Source organism: Eleginops maclovinus, chromosome 9 (genome assembly GCF_036324505.1).
Source record: "Eleginops maclovinus isolate JMC-PN-2008 ecotype Puerto Natales chromosome 9, JC_Emac_rtc_rv5, whole genome shotgun sequence".
NCBI lineage: Eukaryota > Metazoa > Chordata > Actinopteri > Perciformes > Eleginopidae > Eleginops > Eleginops maclovinus.
This window is the reverse complement of record NC_086357.1, coordinates 28,711,635-28,730,918: the sequence shown is the minus strand read 5'-3', so window position 1 is coordinate 28,730,918 and position 19,284 is coordinate 28,711,635. Positions and strand designations below refer to the sequence as shown.

The window sequence follows — 19,284 nt, the reverse complement described above, 5'->3', positions numbered from 1 at the left end:
TTTTCCTTCATTATCACAACATCTGAACCAAAGGCATCGGTGTGTTGTACCTTGCTGTCTCATTGGAGCATGAGCCTACACCCCAATGAAGTGAAGGGAGGGAAAAGGCAAAGTACTTCACAACAATTCTTACTTTTCCATTCATGTTCTCCACAGTATAACGCCTGTGCTTCACCGTGCTACACCTTCATGTTCCCCCATAAGGTGTGGGAGACATGGAGCCGGTGGCTGGAAACGGCTTGTCGTTGCATTGCCTGCATTCCTGCGCTGGCTCCTGTTGGCCTGCGGACTATTTATACAGAGAGGCCCCTCAGAGCCTGCAGGGAGACGCTCTTTATGTCTTCTGATTGCACAAACACCTAGAAACACAGCGCCAGTCCACCTCTCTCACTCCATGGGACCCGTCGGAGGGGCCGGGCTCAGACTGGACCAGGACCGGTTAAAGGAACATTACTTTAGGTAGCAGCAAAGGTTCCCAAGAGACACCGAATAGGTCAGGGGGAAGTTGAGTGCAATGTGTATAAATAAATGCCAGAGATATCCAGACTTTAAATAGATTTCTAATAATACAGAGAGTGAATAAAGTGTGGCATCAAGACGGAGCTATTCTGAATATCAGCGCCAACGCCTGGGTCTGAGGAGTCGATACAGAAAAGCCTTAAAGCTGCGTTCTCTCTCACATAGTATAGAAGTCTATGAGGAAATACTCCTACTTCTCTCTTGATTTAAAAAACCAAGAATGTGACGTCAAAAAATCAAGATAGCAACAACTAAAAAAGCATGGGCGTCAGCGATGGGGAGGGCTAAGGAGCAACAGGGTGACAACCAATACACCAAGATACTACAGCTATGGTGACAGCTTAAATTCAAGATGGTGAGAGTTTTAAAAACTGCCAAAACTAAGCTGGTGATGTCTAAAAACTCCAGATGAAAAACCTTAGTCCTCAAAACAATGGCTGCCGTCACGGTGCCTTCTTTTTATATACAGTGGACAGCATGTCAGGGGATGACGGTGGTGTTGGTCAAAAGCAGAGATTAAGACGGCAATGGTCTGCTGCAGAGACACCACTTAAATTCATATAACAGAATCAGAACCACTGAACCAGTCATTAATAGCCCCAGGTGTGTGTAGTACACAGCGTGTTGGCGGCGCTGTGAGCCGACAGCTCCAGAAACAAGAGAGCCAAGTATTTATAGTTTCCTCAGGGAGAGCGCTGTCCTCTCAGGTCTCACTTCATCCTGGGTTATATTATCCTGGCTCAGGTAGCAGGCTGGAAGTCCCCACTAAACTGAAACCAGGTAAACAACAATAATGTGTTTTAATGATCTGGTTAATGACTCACTCACTTACTCATTATTAGCGGTGTGATTTAGCAGGAAAACAAGTGAACCCTTTCCTAGAAATCAATGTTTATAAAATGGAAGTTCACATAAATAACAAAAAGACAGATTTCTTTCACTTGTTCCTCGTGGGTCTAAGCCTTTAGGCAGTTTAGATTTATTTGAGGATCCCTACCTCCTTCTGAATGAAACGTAATAAAATTGAGTTTGGACTAAAAATGATGTCCACAGCTCCTCCTGGTATTTTAACCTGGCTCAGGTACCAGAGTGGAAGTCCCTGTTGATCTGAAGGCAGGTGCCTTGCCTGTCAACACGTCAGTAACCCCCCCCCCCACCACCATCACTGTATCTGTGCAGCCGGGCTGGTCAACATCACTGACACTAAAGCTCTGTTCACACACTGAGCGTCAGCACATTCCTGCAGCATTCATACGGAGGAGCCGCCGTCATTAGACTAAAGACAGAAGGATCCCTTTATATAAAATATGTAGATGAGCAGAGAACTAAAACCAAAAAACAGAAAGTAGAAATGCTAGGGTAAATATTTGGGGAATTCCCAGGAGCGCAGGGAGCGTCTTCCTTCTGTTAGAGCTACAGAAGTCCTGCAGCAGAAATCCCTGAAGGCCTGAAGGCTGGACTTACTGAAACAATAAAGCTTTGATTTGCTTCCCCTTCTCTCGGTGTCATTCTAAAACCACAGTTGAGTATTGGAGTCAACACCTTCCAGCACTTTGTTCATTCCGTGTTTTAACGGTCGAGGTTCAACACGAACACTAAGACTATGACATATTTTCAAAAATGCAGTTTCAAAACCTAATCTGTTCAGTTACACTGTCACTGTGCAGATGCACCAACTCAGATACCTCCCCAGCTGTGGGCCAGACAGCTGACAGCATATGCAGTATATTGCACGTAAAAGCGTGCATCATGTCACATGTCTTGCCAACACACAGCCTGATCTCACCAAATCAGCCTTTACACTAGAGTATCCAGGGAAATGGAAGATCATGTGAAACCAGCCAGAGCTCCACACAGGGTTCCCCTTAAGGACCCCCCACCGTTTGAGACACAGATCGAGGTTAACCAACAATCCCACCTCCTCCGCCTCTCTCTGAATCTCCCAACCAACTTCACAAAACCAAGTTTCTGCTCCACCCTGCCGCCGTCCAGCTGAACTCCTGTCTGTTTCCAGGACCATTCTGATGCTCTGTTGATCTTCAGCTCATGGGCTTTGTCTTTACCGTCAGGAGAACCCGATCTCCGTAGTAAAACGATGTGTTTGATTTTTGCTGTGCTGTATTTATTCAGGGTCCGTGCTGTTGATCTCAGGACTACTGAGCCCTGCATGCTGACAGCAGAACTCCGTCCTCACATAAAGAGGGAGAAGATCCGGAGCTTCGATCCTACTCTTCAGAACATAAAGGTCTGTCCTCCTAAAGCACACTCAGGACCTCAGACCCTCCCTCTCCAACCCTGACAGGAGGCTAAGGACAAAGAAGGAGCCCTACCTGACCAATGGGGGGGGGTTTCCAATCACTCTGCACTCCAGGCGGATGGGGCTCCCCTCGGCCACCTCCTGGCTCTTCAGTTTCTGCAGGAAGCAGGGGGGGGACAGCGGGCCCTGTGACGGAGCCGCAGCGGGGGGGTGGTGGTACGCTGCAGGAGGAGGAGGAGGCTCCAGGCTCCCCGCCGGCTCGCTGTGATGCACCTCCTCCTGGTGGCGGGGGGGCTGAGGAGGAGCAGGGTTCGGCCTCTGACCCCGGGGGGTCAGGTACCCGCTGTCCGGGGAGGAGGCGTCGTCCTCCCCCTGCGGGTGGGCGGAGCCTCTGAAGATGGAGGACAGCTCCTCGATGAAGGTGGCGGCGCGGCTGCAGAACTCCGAGGCGGACGCCGCGCGGTCGTTCAGCTCCAGGCCCTCGTGCAGGAGGCGGGGCTTATCCTGCTTATAGACGGGGGGCAGGGGTTTGAGGCGGAGGGGCTTCTCCACCTCTCTGGACGTGTGTTTACTGAGGGGGGGGGCTTCAGCTGCTGCACCTTCAGACGGGCAGGAGGCTTTAGTAGGGGGGTTCTGTTCAGCGGCTCTAGAGGAGTCTGGGTCCTCCAGCGTGGCCCCGAAGGCCTCCAGGGCCAGGTCCAGGCTGCGGTGGATCTCCTCTGCACTCAGGAAGGCAGTGAGGTCTGCAAACCCCCCCTCCCCAGAGTCCAGCTCTGGGACTGAGTCCATGTATGGGCCCCCCCCCTCAGAGGACGCCTCGGAGAACACCCCACCATCGGCCTCAAGAGCCCGGCCCGCTGCGGAGTCCTTCAGCAGCAGAGAGACGGGGGGGGTCTGATTCCAGCTCCCGTCCTGCATCCTGCAACACAGAGAGGCTGTTAACAGGACACACACACACACACACACACACACACACACACACACACACACACACACACACACACACACACACACACCTTACTTCAGGCTAACCACCAACAACACATTCAGAAACCATTGACCTCCAGACCAGGGGACCGGAAGTGATGAAATGCTGAATGATGTCACGGTTTGAAGATGGCACCACGGCTAAAGTCTTAAATCTATGACAGATCTTATATTTATTACTACTGCAGGTCAGTCTCTGCAGGGCCCCAGGACTACAGCTGTACCTGCTCCATGCTGCCTCTGGTAAAGGCTAAGAAGCTGTGCTAATAAACAGATCACATGTCTTATACGTGTATTTATATTTACATTTACATGTCTTATACGTGTATTTATATTTACATGTCTTATACGTGTATTTATATTTACATGTCTTATACGTGTATTTATATTTACATGTCTTATACGTGTATTTATATTTACATGTCTGATACGTGTAGTATGTTGTGTCTGCTGGTGAAGACACTCGTCTGACGCAGAGAGACTCTCCTGGCGTCCTGTAGACCGGCTGTTGTTATTTTTAATCCCCAGGGCTATGTTTCACAGACCCTCCCCAACACACACAGATACTACTCTTACCAGACACACACACACACACACACACACACACACACACACACACACACACACACACACACACACACACACACACACACACACACACACACACACACACACACACACACACACACACACACACACACACAGAATGTCGCCTGAGGAGAACAGTAGGTGCTTATTAAATATGAAAGTGGAACATTTGGACAGCTGATTGACAGCGCTGTCCGTCAAATTTCCACTTCCTTCTTTTCTTTCCATCGTTTGACAAACCTCATTATGGTAACTTGAATATTACCTCTCAGTTACATATGTACTGTCAGAGTATTTGTTATATTAAATACTAAAGGAGAGTGTCAAGTGAAGAGGAATCCACATGAGAAGACACTGTGGATGCCATGTTTGAATTGGACTGTGAAATATCGTCGGTGCGATGGTTTGAATTGGAGTTGGATTATGATCTGTTTACTTGTATTATACTTTCTGTTGTCCTGTTATTGTGGCTCTGTGCCTATGACTAATCAAAGGATCATCCAACAGTATCTCTTTCACACTCTCGATGAAAAATAAACCATAAAAAGGTTTTAAAAATCCCAATAAAAGCAGAGTGAAACCGACCTTAAAGACGTCTGTTTGTCCACACGCGTCCTCCCGGTCTGGTGCGTCCAGGTTTCTGTTTCTCGGTGAAGAAGAACAAGAAGAAGAAGAACAAGAAGAAGAAGTGTGTTTCTCCAGCAGAGCAGAGTTGGGTCAGCGGGCGTCAGGATCTGTGTTTCGGGTCGTGTTGCTCGCCGCTCTGCATGGCCTGCCGTCCCATCTGTCCCCTCGCTGCTCGCTGTGTGGGGCTATATTTGGCCCGGGGGCTCGGGTTTCACAGCCAGAGAGATTGGCTAGGAGAAGAGAGAGTGTTAAGGTAGTGGAGGGGAACAGAAGGCAGCGGTGACATTTCTGCAGAACCAGTCCTCGTTAATCACTTAGCACAGAGACACGGGGGGGGGGGCTGCAGGATAAAGGGGGAGATGTGCAATACAAACTAATATCACTGTCGTGATTTACAATCACCAAACAGACACTAATACTAAAACATCTGACAGCTTCTCTTACAGCTAACCTCAGCAGCCCCTGCGTGCAGTTTGGTGTGTTTCATATTCTTCTGAATTCAAACATCTTTATGTGGAGCCTTTGATTTGGCTCAGTGAGTTCTCTGCCTCTGCCTGCACTCGCTATATGTTCTTTTAAATTGTGTGAAACAAAATCAACATCATGCACCTTAACAATTCAGTATATTGTGCAGCTTGTTGTCATATCCGACCCCCACAGTGTCACCGATCAGCTGGATCAGTGAGCTGCTCTTCAGTCGAGTGGAGACGTTTACTGTGACAGCAGCGTGTCCACAGGGGGAGCGATGACCCCATAGACCACACACTCATATGGGTTACCACAGAAAATCAGATCTGTTACTGCAGTAGAAATACTCTGAATACTGCTGCAAGGCCACGAGCATCAAAATGTTCTTCAACCACAAAAAGGGTTTTGCAAAAATGTCTAAAATGCTGATTCAAGATTAAATGACATTTTTCAGATTTTATTTTAAATAATTTAAGTTAAAAATGACGCAATAATTCAAAAATGATATTGTTGTTATAAAAATGAATTCATAAATAAAATAAAAGCTGTCTTTATTTTAAACGTTTCACTGATTTATTTAACATTACTTTTGCATTAAAGGATTTTACTGATTCACAAAATATGGTTTCCAAATGTTTTTAAACATCATTCTATCTTTAATAATTATATTAAAGATTAAAGCCTTTTTGATTTGATGGTTTTCTTGAGTGTTGAGCCTCATGAGTTATGGTAGAGTTAGTAATCAGACACTGAGTACAACATAAGCACCACTTTCAGCTGAGGGCCGATTAAAAACTCAACCACGGGCCGCAGTTTGGCCTCCGGGCCGCAGTTTGGCCTCCGGGCCGCAGTTTGGCCTCCGGGCCGCAGTTTGGACCCCCCTGTTTTAAACTGTGTTTCAACCTTAAGACAGAGCAGAGGGTTCAGAGTGCAGGCGGCCTCTCGTTCTATTTCCACTCTCTCTATCACAGAGCTATTCTGCTCCTCATCAATCTGCTGATTACACACCAGAGCCAGTGATGCACTCGGAAGGAATGTCCACACACACACACACACACACACACACACACACACACACACACACACACACACACACACACACACACACACACACACACACACACACACATATATAAATAACTGCATTATTTAGAGATGACTTCTCTACGTATCTGAGCTCTTATCTATAGGAATAGTTCTGCATCACTTCCAGCATCACCCTGATGCGCACCACAACACAGATTATATTTACCTGTGGACTAATGCAGGGCGGGGGGACGGTCCATTTACTCATCTATGTAAGTGTTATTATAAATTCTGAATTCTGTGAGCAAAGTATCTACAGTCTCAATGGAAGGTGGAGGAGCTGTACAGTTATAAAGTGGAAGTGGTTTATGTCTGTGCTGTAACGTATAATCTGTGGAGGTCAGAATTGAACATTCCTTGGTCTTTAACAGACGACAGTGAATTCAGCACTGTTTGATGCATTAACAGGCGGTGTTTGTCTTGCCTAATGACAGCAGAAGATATTCATATATTATGTCAAATAGCAGGAAGAGGAAGAGGATCAGGGCCACATGAGAAGTATTTGGAAGATGAGACCAAAAGTAGAAAAAACATTTAGTTCTTTTAAAACTTTTATTCCTCAGAATTATGAGAGAAAATAAGAAAAACTATTTAAGCTTTATTTAAAATCTCAGCATCATGAGATCCTTACTTTTTTTCAGAATTTTGAGAAGAACATTTTAGAAAAAAAGTCAAAAGAAAGAAATCTAGAATTTTTTCCCAAAAAATGTCAGTATTATGAAAATAAAGTCGGAATTAAAAGATTAAATATCCCTTCAGAATTCAGGAAAAAAATGTATTCTGTTTTTTACCGAAAATCTCAGAAGTTTAATAAAAAATGTTCTCAGACTTCTGACTTATTCAGAGGTAGAAATCATGGGTTTCATGGGTGATGTGAAAACAAGTTTAGCACTTCTGACTTTAACCCTGAGAACATTCCAGATATCTGGAAAAAAAGTCTCTGAGAAAATAATAATAATACTTTTATTTTTCAGATTTCTGAGAAAAGTTTTCAACATCTTTTTACAAAAACACTCTCATGTGGTCCTTCCGTAGTAATACACTATTTAAGATTCAAGAATTACTTCAACAAATGACAACAAAATACATTTAAGCACTCACAAACACACAACCAAATGTACTCAAACTCACTCACAAAGACGTCAGTTATCTCAGCAGCTGGAATATGAAGGCTGGCTCAACAGAGCAAGCTAGTCGCCGTCTAAATGTAGTATGAGATCTTTTGATTGACAAACAGTATTAATACAAAATTGACAAAGTACCAAATCTAGTTGTGGAAATACTAAGTGAAACCTTACCTCAAAGTGAGCAGGAAACAGAAGCTGGAGACGTTTCTAAATCACAAAATATCTGGAGAAATGTTGTGTTGGAATTCAACGCGAGTTCAGTTTTTCAAACGTAATGCAGTTTATCTTGCTGACCACAAGGGGGCAAACTCGTGTCCTCATCAGCTGTTTAAACATCGCGTTTTCCCTTCAAGCAAATATGTCCTCTCCCGCATACCGTAGCTCCTCAATGATTGGTCGAAGGCAAAATATGGCTCCATCCGCGTAATTGTAAAACAATGATGAAGACAACAACATGAAGAAAGGAGATATTTAATGTTTCACAGCAAGGAACATACGGTTTAGGACGTGGTTATATCTCACTAAGGTATGTTGCAGTTATTATTTTCCCGCCTGTAATGTGAGGCGGGTTAAAGCGTCACAGTTTTATTTAGCTTCTTCTGGTAGCTGCTAGCATCACAGCTAACAGTGGACCAGATCCGTCAGGTGTAAACAGTGAGGGAGCGTACTTTGTTATTATTATACGTGTGAATGGTATATCCTTTCGGTTTGGTATTAAATGTGTAGCTCTCTGCATCTGTTTACATTGTTTTGCGTCTGTTTCAGGCTCTTTTGAGTAGTTTTGGTGGCTGTTTTGCCCCAGTTTGGAGTCATTCTGTGTCCATTTGCAGCTGTTATGCTTCTCTTTGTTGGTGTTTATGTATATTCTGTGCGTCTTTGCTTTACTGACATTAACAATGACGATTCTACCCATAGACTGTATATATAGATGGACAGAGTGGCTCCATTCAGCTGTGTTCTATAGAATTGAAGCATTGAAGCAACCGAGGCGACGCCATCTTTGAAAATTTGGAGCCAGTTCGAAGTACGCTTGCGCAGTAGAATCTGAAGCATGCGCAGTGAAGAGGAGGTCGCGATCAGACCCGCCCACTCATCGAGTGAAACACGCCCCTTATCGAGTGAAACACGCCCCCTTCTCCGTCCGTTCCCCACCACACACACAGGCCGAGTCCGACTCTCTGGGGCTAAACTGGCTGAAACTACAGTGCCCAGTTCGGTCTGGGTATTTCTAACTGAAATCTGTCTAAGAACTATCACACCATCGTTACATAAAATAAACTGACAATATACTGACAATGATTAGACTAGTTCTATCTTTAAATTAATAATGCATAGTACCGCTGAATGCTGAGGTAAATTAACCTGGTAACGTAACGTAACAGATTGCCAACTAGATCGCTATTCCTGGCACAATGTCAAATAAGATGCATAAATAATAACAATAATAACCATCCTTCTACCTAATGTCACTAAGAATAATGTTATCTGTTAATTTCACCTCATGTATTTCACAGAGCACGTCAAACACCCTCATCGCAAAGCCAGCTGTGACAGCTGTCATTAAATATTCAGCCTAGAATATTTAAACGTTAACGTTAACTTTTTTCTCATTAGAAATCTCGATGTTTCGAGCGTCTTCAACATACAAATCTATCTGTTTTTCGTTGGTATATGACCATAATCCTTTCAAGGATGTCCGAAAATCTATAGATTACTGTCAAATTAAGTTAACTTTCTAACGTTAGCGGCTAAGCTATCGCTACCGTCATTTTAATGAGTTCGCTAGCTAATATTAAGTTAATATTCACTTACCGAAAAAACTGCACAGAGCTCCCCTGAGATGGCCTGTTAGTACAATCAACAGCACAACACGACATGACTGTCAATATATAATGTAAAGTAATAACAGCAAATAAAACAAATATGAGTTGCCTGACAAAAGAACACCACTACAGCCGAGCCTACAGCCACTCTGAATGAAATGAAATGTTGAAGGAGGTTGCAAGCGGCTGCACTGTCAATCAAAGTGTAACCACGCCCCTTTTATATTTATTAAAATAACATTAAAGAAAATAATTTCTCGGGAAAAAGAAAAATGGTGTGATGTGAAGCACCTTGAAAGCTATTTTTTCGAATAAAAAGTTGTGGATGCAAAATTTGTTTTAGGTGAGAAAAGTGACATAGAAAGTTGGTTACTTGCCCATTGAAAATACATGGGAATGGGCGGAGCTACGCATTGTACTGCAGCCAGCCACCAGGGGGCTCTGGACTAGCGCTTGCTTCACTTTTAACGGACGAACCTCTGTCCATCAATATACACAGTCTATGATTCTACCATGTGAGGCTATAGGTGCTCTTTACTGCTGCACAGTGCACACTTATCCCATCAAGCTACCATCCCAGATGTTGTACCAAAACACTGCAAGAATTCCAAATACCAAATATGTGTTTATTTTGCTTTAAAAATTGCTCAAACTATTAATAACTTGTTTTATGTACAATGCAGGGCACAACTACTCGTAACAAAATAATGTAACAGTAATTCAGTAAAGCATTTCTACCATGCTTTTATTCACTTAAATTAATCTCTATTTCCATATCCCCAGCCTTCATCATGCCTGCCTTCAGACAAGTGGGGGAGAAGCAGCTTCCCAACCCGGTGCTGTGTATGGCCTGGTCTCCGAAGAGAGATCTCATCGCTCTGGCCAACACCACCGGAGAGGTATGCTCTAAAATAACCTCTTTATCCTGAAACATGTCTTTAGATCTTTCATGGTTTTCTAATTGTCTGTCTCCCTGTTTCTCCACAGTTGCTGCTGCATCGCTTGGCGAGCTTCCAAAGAGTTTGGAGTTTACCGCCCAGTGAGTTCACCGGGAAGGAGATCACGGCCCTCGCATGGAGACCTGATGGCAAAAGTAAGCAATAAATAAAACTAATCTTAGAGTGGTCTCATCAATTACAAATAATACAACACAATGTTTTTATTAAATTGAAAATGAATTTTTGTATTAATTTATTTAAATATTTCATTAATTTTCAATTATTATTTTCTGTTAACATTTATTAACCTTTTTATTCATTTATTTATAAATCATTTATTATTATAAAGATAAAAATGCATTGAATTGTTTTGCTTTTCCTCTGCATATGTATTTGTTCTCAATTGACCGTGCCCATTGATATGATGCATTTATTCCAGCATTTTAGTCCGTCATTGCTTTCTGTTTAGTCTTTTATTATAATGGCAGCATATATCCACCATAGCCCCCTTGATGTAAAAATGAATATTTTAAACTCAATTCTCTCCTTAATCTCCAGTTCTGGCGTTCCACCTGGGAGACACGCAGCAGGTGGTGCTGTGCGGCGTGGAGAAGGCAGAGATCCTGCACGTCTTCCCCATGCAAAACTCTGTGACCTGCATGCACTGGATGGAGGTGACGGAGGAGAGCAGGTGAACACAAACTCAGGATCAAACACCACAAAGGACGCCTGATTTCTAAGATGTTAATGTCTTTCTGTCTGTGTCTCAGTGCCCTCAGCTCCTTCTACAACTCTGAGGATGAGTCCAAACTGTTTCTACCCAAACTACCGACACTCCCCAAGAGGTAAAGCCAGCTCTAACTGCACTCAGATCAAGAGGAACCAGGAGTACACTGAATAACATTTATCCACACTTTGTTTTCCACAGTTACAGCACCACCTCAAAGATCTTCAGGTGAGTCTTCGTGCTTTCATCAGTACTCTGGTATCAGCTGTTTGTTTAGCCCTTTGTTTCCTCCCTGTGATGCAGTGAGGAGAAGTCTGATGAGATAATGAACCTCCTGGGAGAAGTCAGGTACATGAAGCCGTTCACTGCAGCCTTATTTCAAAGTAGACAGGAGGTTGTTATTATATAGTGTTTGTCTCCATGCAGGCTGAACGTCCTCGTCCTCGGGGGAGACTCTGGCTTCGTGGAACTGTTTGCATACGGCATGTACAAGATCGCCACTCTGACCGGGGTGAGCGGCGGGAACACATGAGCTCCTATTTTGAAGGCTGAGGTCAAGAGTTAAAAACTGGTTGTGTTGTTTGTCCGAATGATTGTCTATCTGCAGGTTTCAGGAAGCTGCCGCAGCCTCAGTCTGTCCGGGGACCTGAAGTCTCTGTCCGTCATCACAGAGGTCCGGTCTACAGACAACGACCCTCAGATCTGCTACCTGCAGGTCAGACTCAAGTTATACCTCCTCTAGGTCCTCTGTCCTCTTCTCTGATATAACCTCCTCCTGTCTCCTCCTGCAGCAGGACACCGGCCTCCTCATGCTTATACTCCGTCCTCCTCTCTGATATAACCTCCTCCTGTCTCCTCCTGCAACAGGACACCGGCCTCCTTTCTCCTCTGTTCTCACCTCTGATGCTCACCTTCTCCTGTCTGCTCTGTCCTCTAGTTGGACACAAGTCTCCTGTCTCCTCTGTCCTCACCTCTGATGCTCACCTTCTCCTGTCTGCTCTGTCCTCTAGTTGGACACAGGTCTCCTTTCTCCTCTGTCCTCCTCTCTTATATTCACCTCCTCATGTTATCTCCTCTGTCCTATTATCTGAGTTTTATTTCATCCTCCTGCAGCAGGACACCGGCCTCCTACTTCCTCTGTCCTCACCTCTGATATTAAACTTCTCCTGTCTCCTCCTCCTGCAGCAGGACACTGGCCTCCTCATGTTGTCTCCTCTGTCCTCCTCTCTGATACTCACCTCTTCCTTGTGTCTCCTCTGTCCTCATCTCAGATACAACCTCCTTTTGTCTCCTCTGTCCTCCTCTCTGATATAACCTCCTCCTCCTGTCTCCTCCTCCTGCAGCTGGACACCGGCCTCCTCTCAGACTGCCTCCCGGAGGTGACCCGGATGTCTCGTAAGTTCACCCACATCTCGACGCTGCTGCAGTACCTGCACCTGTCCCTCACCTGCATGTGTGAGGCGTGGGAGGACATCCTGATGCAGATGGACCTGCGACTCACCAAGTTCGTTCAGGTCAGAGCCAGATGTGTCACAACAACTGGGGTTTTAACCTTTGCAGACCATTGACATGCACTGAAGCTAACATGCTACAGTAGAGGGACAACCACAGAGCATCAGAAGGCCTCTGAAAAATAAAATGGGTACAGGATGACTCCATAAAAGCTGAAATATATATATTATGTATATATATTTATATAAAATGACTAAACTTTTGTGCATTTTATCCAAAGACTGAGACTGAATGTGACCTATATGACAGCCTGGCTGCTGATTGAGTCTAAATTAGCAAAAATGAGACTTGAAAATGAAGTCTTTTTCCTGGTTTTGCAGGAGAAGAACACCAGCACTCAGGTTCAGGACGAGTTCCTGGAGCTCCTGCTGTGGGGACAGTCAAGGTGAGGGAGGGTTTCTATCGGAGATGTTTGTTGTTGCTTATTTATCTAATGTTATTTACCCTCTCTGCCCCCCCAGCCCTGAGCTCCAGGCTCTGCTGATGAACCAGCTGACGGTGAAGGTGAGATGAATGACTGTTTGAACTTTATTTCAAAGCAGGACAGATAGGTGTGTAGCTGGAAACCCCTCTGAGGTGTGATTTATATTTCCTCTCAGGGTCTGAAGAAGCTGGGTCAGTCCATCGAGTCGTCGTACTCCAGCATCCAGAAGCTGGTGATCAGCCACCTGCAGAGGTAGCTGCACATAATCTCTTTAAAATATGATGAGATGTGTGTAGAGGACAGAAACATCTGTCTAACCCTGCTTTAATTCTTCTTCTTTTATGAAGTTGTGCTTTATTGTATGTTAAAGGAAACACATGTTGTAGGGCCTGATGTTGACCTGACATGAGATGTACTTTATTGATCCCAAATTCTGACATTTTTTCCGTTGCATCAGCATAAAAAAAAACAAGACATTGCACAAAACATAACGACCATGAACAATGTGTTATCCCCCCCTCCCTGCAGTGGCTCTGAGGCTCTGCTGTACCACCTCAGTGAGGTGAAGGGCATGTCTCTGTGGAAGCAGAAGTTTGAGCCCCTCGGTCTGGACTCTGCCGCTCTAGAAGGTGCAAACACTCATCCCTTTAATGCATTTAATATTCATTTAATAATAAACTAAAGAAGTGTTTTTGAGATGAAAAACACATCTTTTGAGCATCTCAAATACTTGAGACTTTAATCTCATGTTTATGATTTTCTCCTCAATTTGGGATTTTTTTTGGTGCAGATATATAAGTTCATGATAACCATTTTAGATTTCCCAAAACAAGTTTTCTCTGACAAGTTTCTGATTCATTTTCATAAAATATTCAAATATATCACTTCTCTTCAGAAAGGTATAACTTCCTATAAAAAAGAACCTATTTCTCTTCTCATCATTGATAATCTTTTGTGTGAATCTATAATAACGAGGAGTAAAGAAAAATAATGTTGTTGTTTTTCATCTTTTTTTATTAAATGTTTACCTTAATCATCAGAATATCCCAAAATATCTAGAACTTTAAAATAAGACATTTTGGCTTTTTGTTGTTTTTGTTTTGGGTCCTGGAAACCTCGTGTGTTTCTGTTCTCAGGTGCGATCACAGCTGTGGGCTCCTTTTCTCTGAAAGCAAACGAACTTCTGCAGTGAGTTTAACCGTTGCTGTTCATGAACCGTTAGCCGGATATATTAGTTTGTGTCTGCTGCTGTTTTCCACTTCACTGCAAATAATCTCTGCCTTCATTCAGGGTGATTGACAAGAGCATGAAGAACTTTAAAGCCTTCTTCCGCTGGTTGTATGTAGGTAAGAGTAAAAGTGTTGTGCAGGAGTTGCTGATCCTGATATACACACATTCATTACGGTGTGCCGATTGTAACAACCAGGTTTGATTGATTGTTTTTGCAGCCATGCTGAGGATGTGTGAGGAGCACGTTCCTCCAGAGCTCAACAAGGTTAGTTATCAGAGCTGCTGGGAGACAGGTGTGCTTAACAAGTCATAAATAAATCACTTTTACTTCCTTTATTTCTCCTAGATGACTCAGAAGGACATTGCCTTCGTGGCTGACTTCCTGTCTGAGCACTTCAGTGAGGTGAGCTGAGCCTGGGGTCACCGTGATGGAAATGAAAACACCTCTTTAAAGTGAGTTTAACCTGTCTCTGCTCTCACAGAACGAGGAGCTGTTTGACCGCAAAGGGAAGTACTTCAACGTGGAGCGAGTGGGTCAGGTAGGACCTTTTCTGTGTGTTTATTAGCTTTAAGTTGTATTTAATGGAGCTGCTGTAACAACACCTCCCTCTCTGTGCAGTACCTGAACGACGAGGACGAGGATCTGGTGTCCCCCCCCAACACCAAGGGGAACCAGTGGCTGAGGTTCCTGCAGGAGAGCTCGCAGCTGAAGGGTGAGACGGCAGCTCAGCTTTAGAAGTTATTCATCAGCACTTTTATACCTCAGTTATATGCTGGAGTGAGGAGAAAACCACTTGTGCTTAATCAGTTTGAGATGTGGTTTTACTTTAGATACTGCAATCAATTATGGGGTGCCAGCACAGCCCCTCATTTGCTCCTCTATTCATGTAGAAAAATGTAGTTTATTCTTAATAAGAAGTGTCAACAGTGTCTGCTATTTTACTACATCACCAAATATCCCAATATTTTGTTTTAAGATAAATGATGTATTTTTCATTTTATTTGTATAAATATATTTGAATTAAATTTCATATACATTCTTTTCTTATTTCTATATATTCTATGTTATTCTATTCATATGTTTTCATTACTGTAATGCACGCTGTTGTGCTGGGATTAAAATAGTGACCTGTGAAGCCTGCAGTGTGTTCATTGTTTCCTCATATTCAAAGTGTATAAAACAGCTACCTGTTTCTCCAGAGAGCCCCCTGCTGTTCCCCTCGTTTCCTCAGAAGTCTTTGCACTTCGTTAAGAGGATGATGGAGAGCGTCATCGAGCAATGTCTCCAGAAACCTGCAGTGAGTTTCCTCCTCTTCCTCTACAGCAGTACAGATAAGACCGCGTTAGACTGTTTGCAGCTAAACCTGTAATATAAATATCATTGTGTCGATTATGAGCATTTAAAAAATACTACATTCTTCTAAAACCTCAGAGAGTTTCTGTGTCCTGTTTTGTACGGCTTTATTATCTTCAGCGTATTTTCATCTAAATGTGAAACTCAAATCCCCTGAATCAATTCTCACAATCCCCCCCGTCCACCAGCTTAGTATGTGTATTAATTTGACCTTAAATGGCCTTAATAATCTTTCCTACGGGTGGGTTTGAGAATAAGAACATAGTTGCGGTATTTAAAGGAACTGTTTCCACAGAACAGAGTTTATTTATATTTGGTGTTTGCAGCGCGGCTTTCATTAATGGCGTGTTGCTCGTTCATCGTTTGATATCTTGTGTGCAGGAAGTGATCGGCAGGTCTGTGCAGCAGGCCGTGTTCCTGCCCCTGTACACGGTGCCAGAGAGGTACGGATCAGGGGGATCATCGCTTATTTAAATACATGAACAGGATTAAAGGTGTATTTATTTCTGTTGTTTTTGCAGCTCTGAAAACACTCCCCGGCTGTTTGAGCTCCCGTCACTGTACGTCACACACACACACACACACACACACACACACACACTTCCTGCTGTAACTCGGAGGTTGATTGTACTTCCTGTTGGTTTCTGCAGGTGGAACGATAAGAAAGCCAAAATGCATGTCGTGGTGTTCTGCATGCCGGAGGTTTCCCCCTGCAAGCTGTTCCTGTTGCGCAGAGGGACCGACCCCACCAGGTGAGGAGGCTGTGGGAGTGGGTGGGGTAAAAAAAAAGTCAGAGGTCTGAGATTTTCAGAGATAAGTCAGAATTTGGAGGTACAGAGAGAAGTCAGACTTGTACCTAATCGTGTGTGTGTGTGTGTGTGTGTGTCTCTCTCTCTCTCTCAGACACATCCCCCACAGCGTGATGTCCATAGACCTGGGCCGTCCTCTGGAGGCGGAGGCTGAGGAGGGGGGGGGCGGCTGCAGCTCAGTGAGAGCCCCTCCTGTTGATCCTGCACATGTGAAACACACGCTAAGGCACAGTGCTTCCCGACCCCCTGACACGTCTGTTGTGTTTCTCAGGCCGCACCGCGTGTACAGCTGCACGGACGCTCGTTTCTATGACGACGAGATGCTGACAGTGGTGCTGCAGGCGTCGGAGGAGGAAGGCAGGAGGCGGGTCTTAGCTCAGCTTCCTCTCTCTGCCGCGCTCAGCTCCAAGGAGGGGGAGGAGTTCAGCTGGGAGCCCGGACTCAGGTCAGGGGGGGACAGGGAGGAGATGCATGATGGGGTGGGGCGATGTGTGTGATATCTTGGTGTGTCTCACTGATGGTACATGACACCAGACAGAAGTTGCTTCCATAAATTGAATTTAGAAATAAACAAAGCGTAGTTTCACAGTTTCTATTTCTCTCTCTGGGTTTAGGTTAGACCAGCAGAGCGGTTCTGTCCCCTGTCAGAGTCTGGTTCTGGGGAACCAGTGGAGGGAGCTGGAGAACATGAAGGCTCAGTTTGTGGCCGTCAACGGCATCAGGAAGGTGGCCTGTGTGGTGAGTCTCATGAACCTGGTCTCTCCGGGTGAACCTGGTCTCTCCGGTTGAACCTGGTCTCTCCGGGTGAACATGGTCTCTGATTAAACCTGGTCTCTCCGGTTGAACCTGATCTCGCCGGGTGAACATGGTCTCTCTGATTAAAACTGGTCTCTCCGGGTGAACATGGTCTCTCCGGGTGAACATGGTCTCTCCGGTTGAACATGGTCCTCTCTGGGTGAACCTGGTCTCTCCGGGTGAACATGGTCTCTCCGGTTTGAACATGGTCTCTCCGGTGAACATGGTCTCTCCGGTTGAACATGGTCTCTCTGGGTGAACCTGGTCTCTCCGGGTGAACATGGTCTCTCCAGTTGAACATGGTCTCTCCGGGTGAACCTGGTCTCTCCGGGTGAACATGGTCTCTCCGGTTGAACATGGTCTCTCCGGGACTGTCTCTCCGGGTGAACATGGTCTCTCCGGGTGAACATGGTCTCTCCGGTTGAACATGGTCTCTCCGGGTGAACATGGTCTCTCCGGGTGAACATGGTCTCTCCGGTTGAACATGGTCTCTCTGGGTGAACCTGGTCTCTCCGGTTGAACATGGTCTCTCCGGGTGAACCTGGTCTCTCCGGTTGAACCTGGTCTCTCCGGGTGAACATGGTCTCTCTGGGTGAACCTGGTCTCTCTGGGTGAACCTGGTCTCTCCGGGTGAACCTGGTCTCTCCGGTTGAACCTGGTCTCTCTGGGTGAACCTGGTCTCTCTGGGTGAACCTGGTCTCTCTGGGTGAACCTGGTCTCTCTGGGTGAACCTGGTCTCTCCGGGTGAACCTGGTCTCTCCGGTTGAACCTGGTCTCTCCGGTTGAACCTGGTCTCTCCGGGTGAACCTGGTCTCTCTGGGTGAACCTGGTCTCTCCGGTTGAACCTGGTCTCTCCGGGTGAACCTGGTCTCTCCGGGTGAACCTGGTCTCTGCTAATATTCGCTTTCCCCTCCACTGCAGCTGAGCGGGAACCTGAGGCACATCCGAGTGTTTGAGATGGACGTAGAGGATGAGGATGAGGAGGGAGGAGAGTCTCAGAACGCCAGCGTTGACCAGGAGGGTCTGGACTCCACGATGAACAGTGAGGGTCTGGAGGGGGGGAAAGAGGAGGCTGCAGAGGGAGCAGGGAATAAGATGGAGGAGCAGCTGGAGTCAGAGGAAGCCCTGGACATCTCTTAGTGCTGAGGCTCAGAAACAAAGCACAGAGACATGAGACTGGCTCGGTCTTGTGATCAAAGGTACATGTGGTGTCTATATGAAATAAACATGTTTCTGTTCATGATGTTGATATCTGCTTTTGTCTTATGGTACTTTTAGATATGAGCAAAAGATCATTTTGTGTGACCGTGCCTCTTTATTATCCGGAAACAATGATTTGGCATTTTAATAACTGAATCAAATAAATATGCAGGTTAAAATATGAGCTCTGAAATGGAAAGAAATGTAATTATTGAATTGTTTTTTAATAACTGCGGACAATAGAGAAATGTAAAAACAATGTGCATAACAAATGAACATTAGGTCTTTACAAAAGATTTAATTTCTAAATTGAATTAATACAATTAAATGAATAAAAGCCTAAAATGTGAATTTGCACTAAAAAATAAAGAGAATGCATCGATAAATAATTTGTAACTTATAAAAAAAATGTATGAAACCATAATTATTGTTTTATTTAAATTAAACTACTTTAGGGTTCTTTTATTTATTTTTCTATTTTGAAAATGATGAGATTTTATCATACATTTTCCCCCGAACCCTCTAACTCTAACCCTTTTGTTATAAATTCATTTATTTATTTGTGTGGTTGATTTTTAAACATTCTGTATTTATTTATTTAATATAATGTCAGAATTAGTCCTTTACATTATTGGACCAGCACTGTATTTATTTCCCTTATATCAATAATTAAAAAACAGTCAGATAAATGTAAAAATGTGTTATTGACTTTAAATGCCAGATAAATACATCTGCACATGAATTCATGTAAAGAAAAATGGAAGATGATTTAAAAAATGGGATCTGACTTTTATCTCATAGTTCTTTTTTAAA

At 44.4% G+C, this 19,284-nt stretch overlaps 2 protein-coding genes across 3 annotated transcripts in view; one reads left to right on the top strand and one right to left on the bottom strand.

Moving 5' to 3' along the window:
- palld (palladin, cytoskeletal associated protein) overlaps positions 1-7,926 on the bottom strand; it is a 59,682-nt gene extending 51,756 nt beyond the window's left edge. The window contains 3 exon segments of the mRNA XM_063890626.1: positions 2,850-3,695; positions 4,937-5,208; positions 7,831-7,926. Of these exon segments, the coding sequence (XP_063746696.1) occupies positions 2,850-3,694 (845 nt within the window). The 5' untranslated portion in view covers position 3,695; positions 4,937-5,208; positions 7,831-7,926.
- A 117-nt stretch (positions 7,927-8,043) lies between these two features.
- Positions 8,044-18,514, top strand: anapc4 (anaphase promoting complex subunit 4). Of its 2 annotated transcripts, XM_063891293.1 has the most exons (28): positions 8,044-8,185; positions 10,266-10,381; positions 10,470-10,575; positions 10,979-11,111; positions 11,191-11,265; positions 11,349-11,375; positions 11,451-11,495; positions 11,574-11,658; positions 11,755-11,862; positions 12,491-12,661; positions 12,980-13,044; positions 13,121-13,163; positions 13,259-13,335; positions 13,612-13,712; positions 14,220-14,271; positions 14,374-14,429; positions 14,532-14,578; positions 14,660-14,716; positions 14,796-14,852; positions 14,933-15,026; positions 15,514-15,611; positions 16,049-16,110; positions 16,189-16,227; positions 16,318-16,419; positions 16,571-16,636; positions 16,736-16,921; positions 17,091-17,214; positions 18,193-18,514. In XM_063891293.1, exons 2-28 carry the CDS (start codon positions 10,274-10,276, stop codon positions 18,409-18,411), a joined length of 2,403 nt encoding a protein of 800 aa, XP_063747363.1. In that variant the 5' UTR covers positions 8,044-8,185; positions 10,266-10,273; the 3' UTR covers positions 18,412-18,514. The 2 variants fall into 2 exon arrangements, 1 of the variants encoding a protein (XP_063747363.1); XR_010166433.1 differs by lacking the exon at positions 18,193-18,514 and having other exon boundaries at positions 16,571-16,655; positions 16,748-16,921.
- The last annotated feature ends 770 nt before the right edge of the window (positions 18,515-19,284 follow it).

Coding starts and splice junctions, on each gene's coding strand:
- anapc4 (XM_063891293.1), top strand. CDS start 10,274: ATGCCTGCCTTCAGACAAGTGGGGGAGAAGCAGCTTCCCAACCCGGTG. Junction 11,659..11,754: donor AGATCGCCACTCTGACCGGG/GTGAGCGGCGGG, acceptor GTCTATCTGCAG/GTTTCAGGAAGCTGCCGCAG. Junction 13,164..13,258: donor TGAACCAGCTGACGGTGAAG/GTGAGATGAATG, acceptor ATTTCCTCTCAG/GGTCTGAAGAAGCTGGGTCA.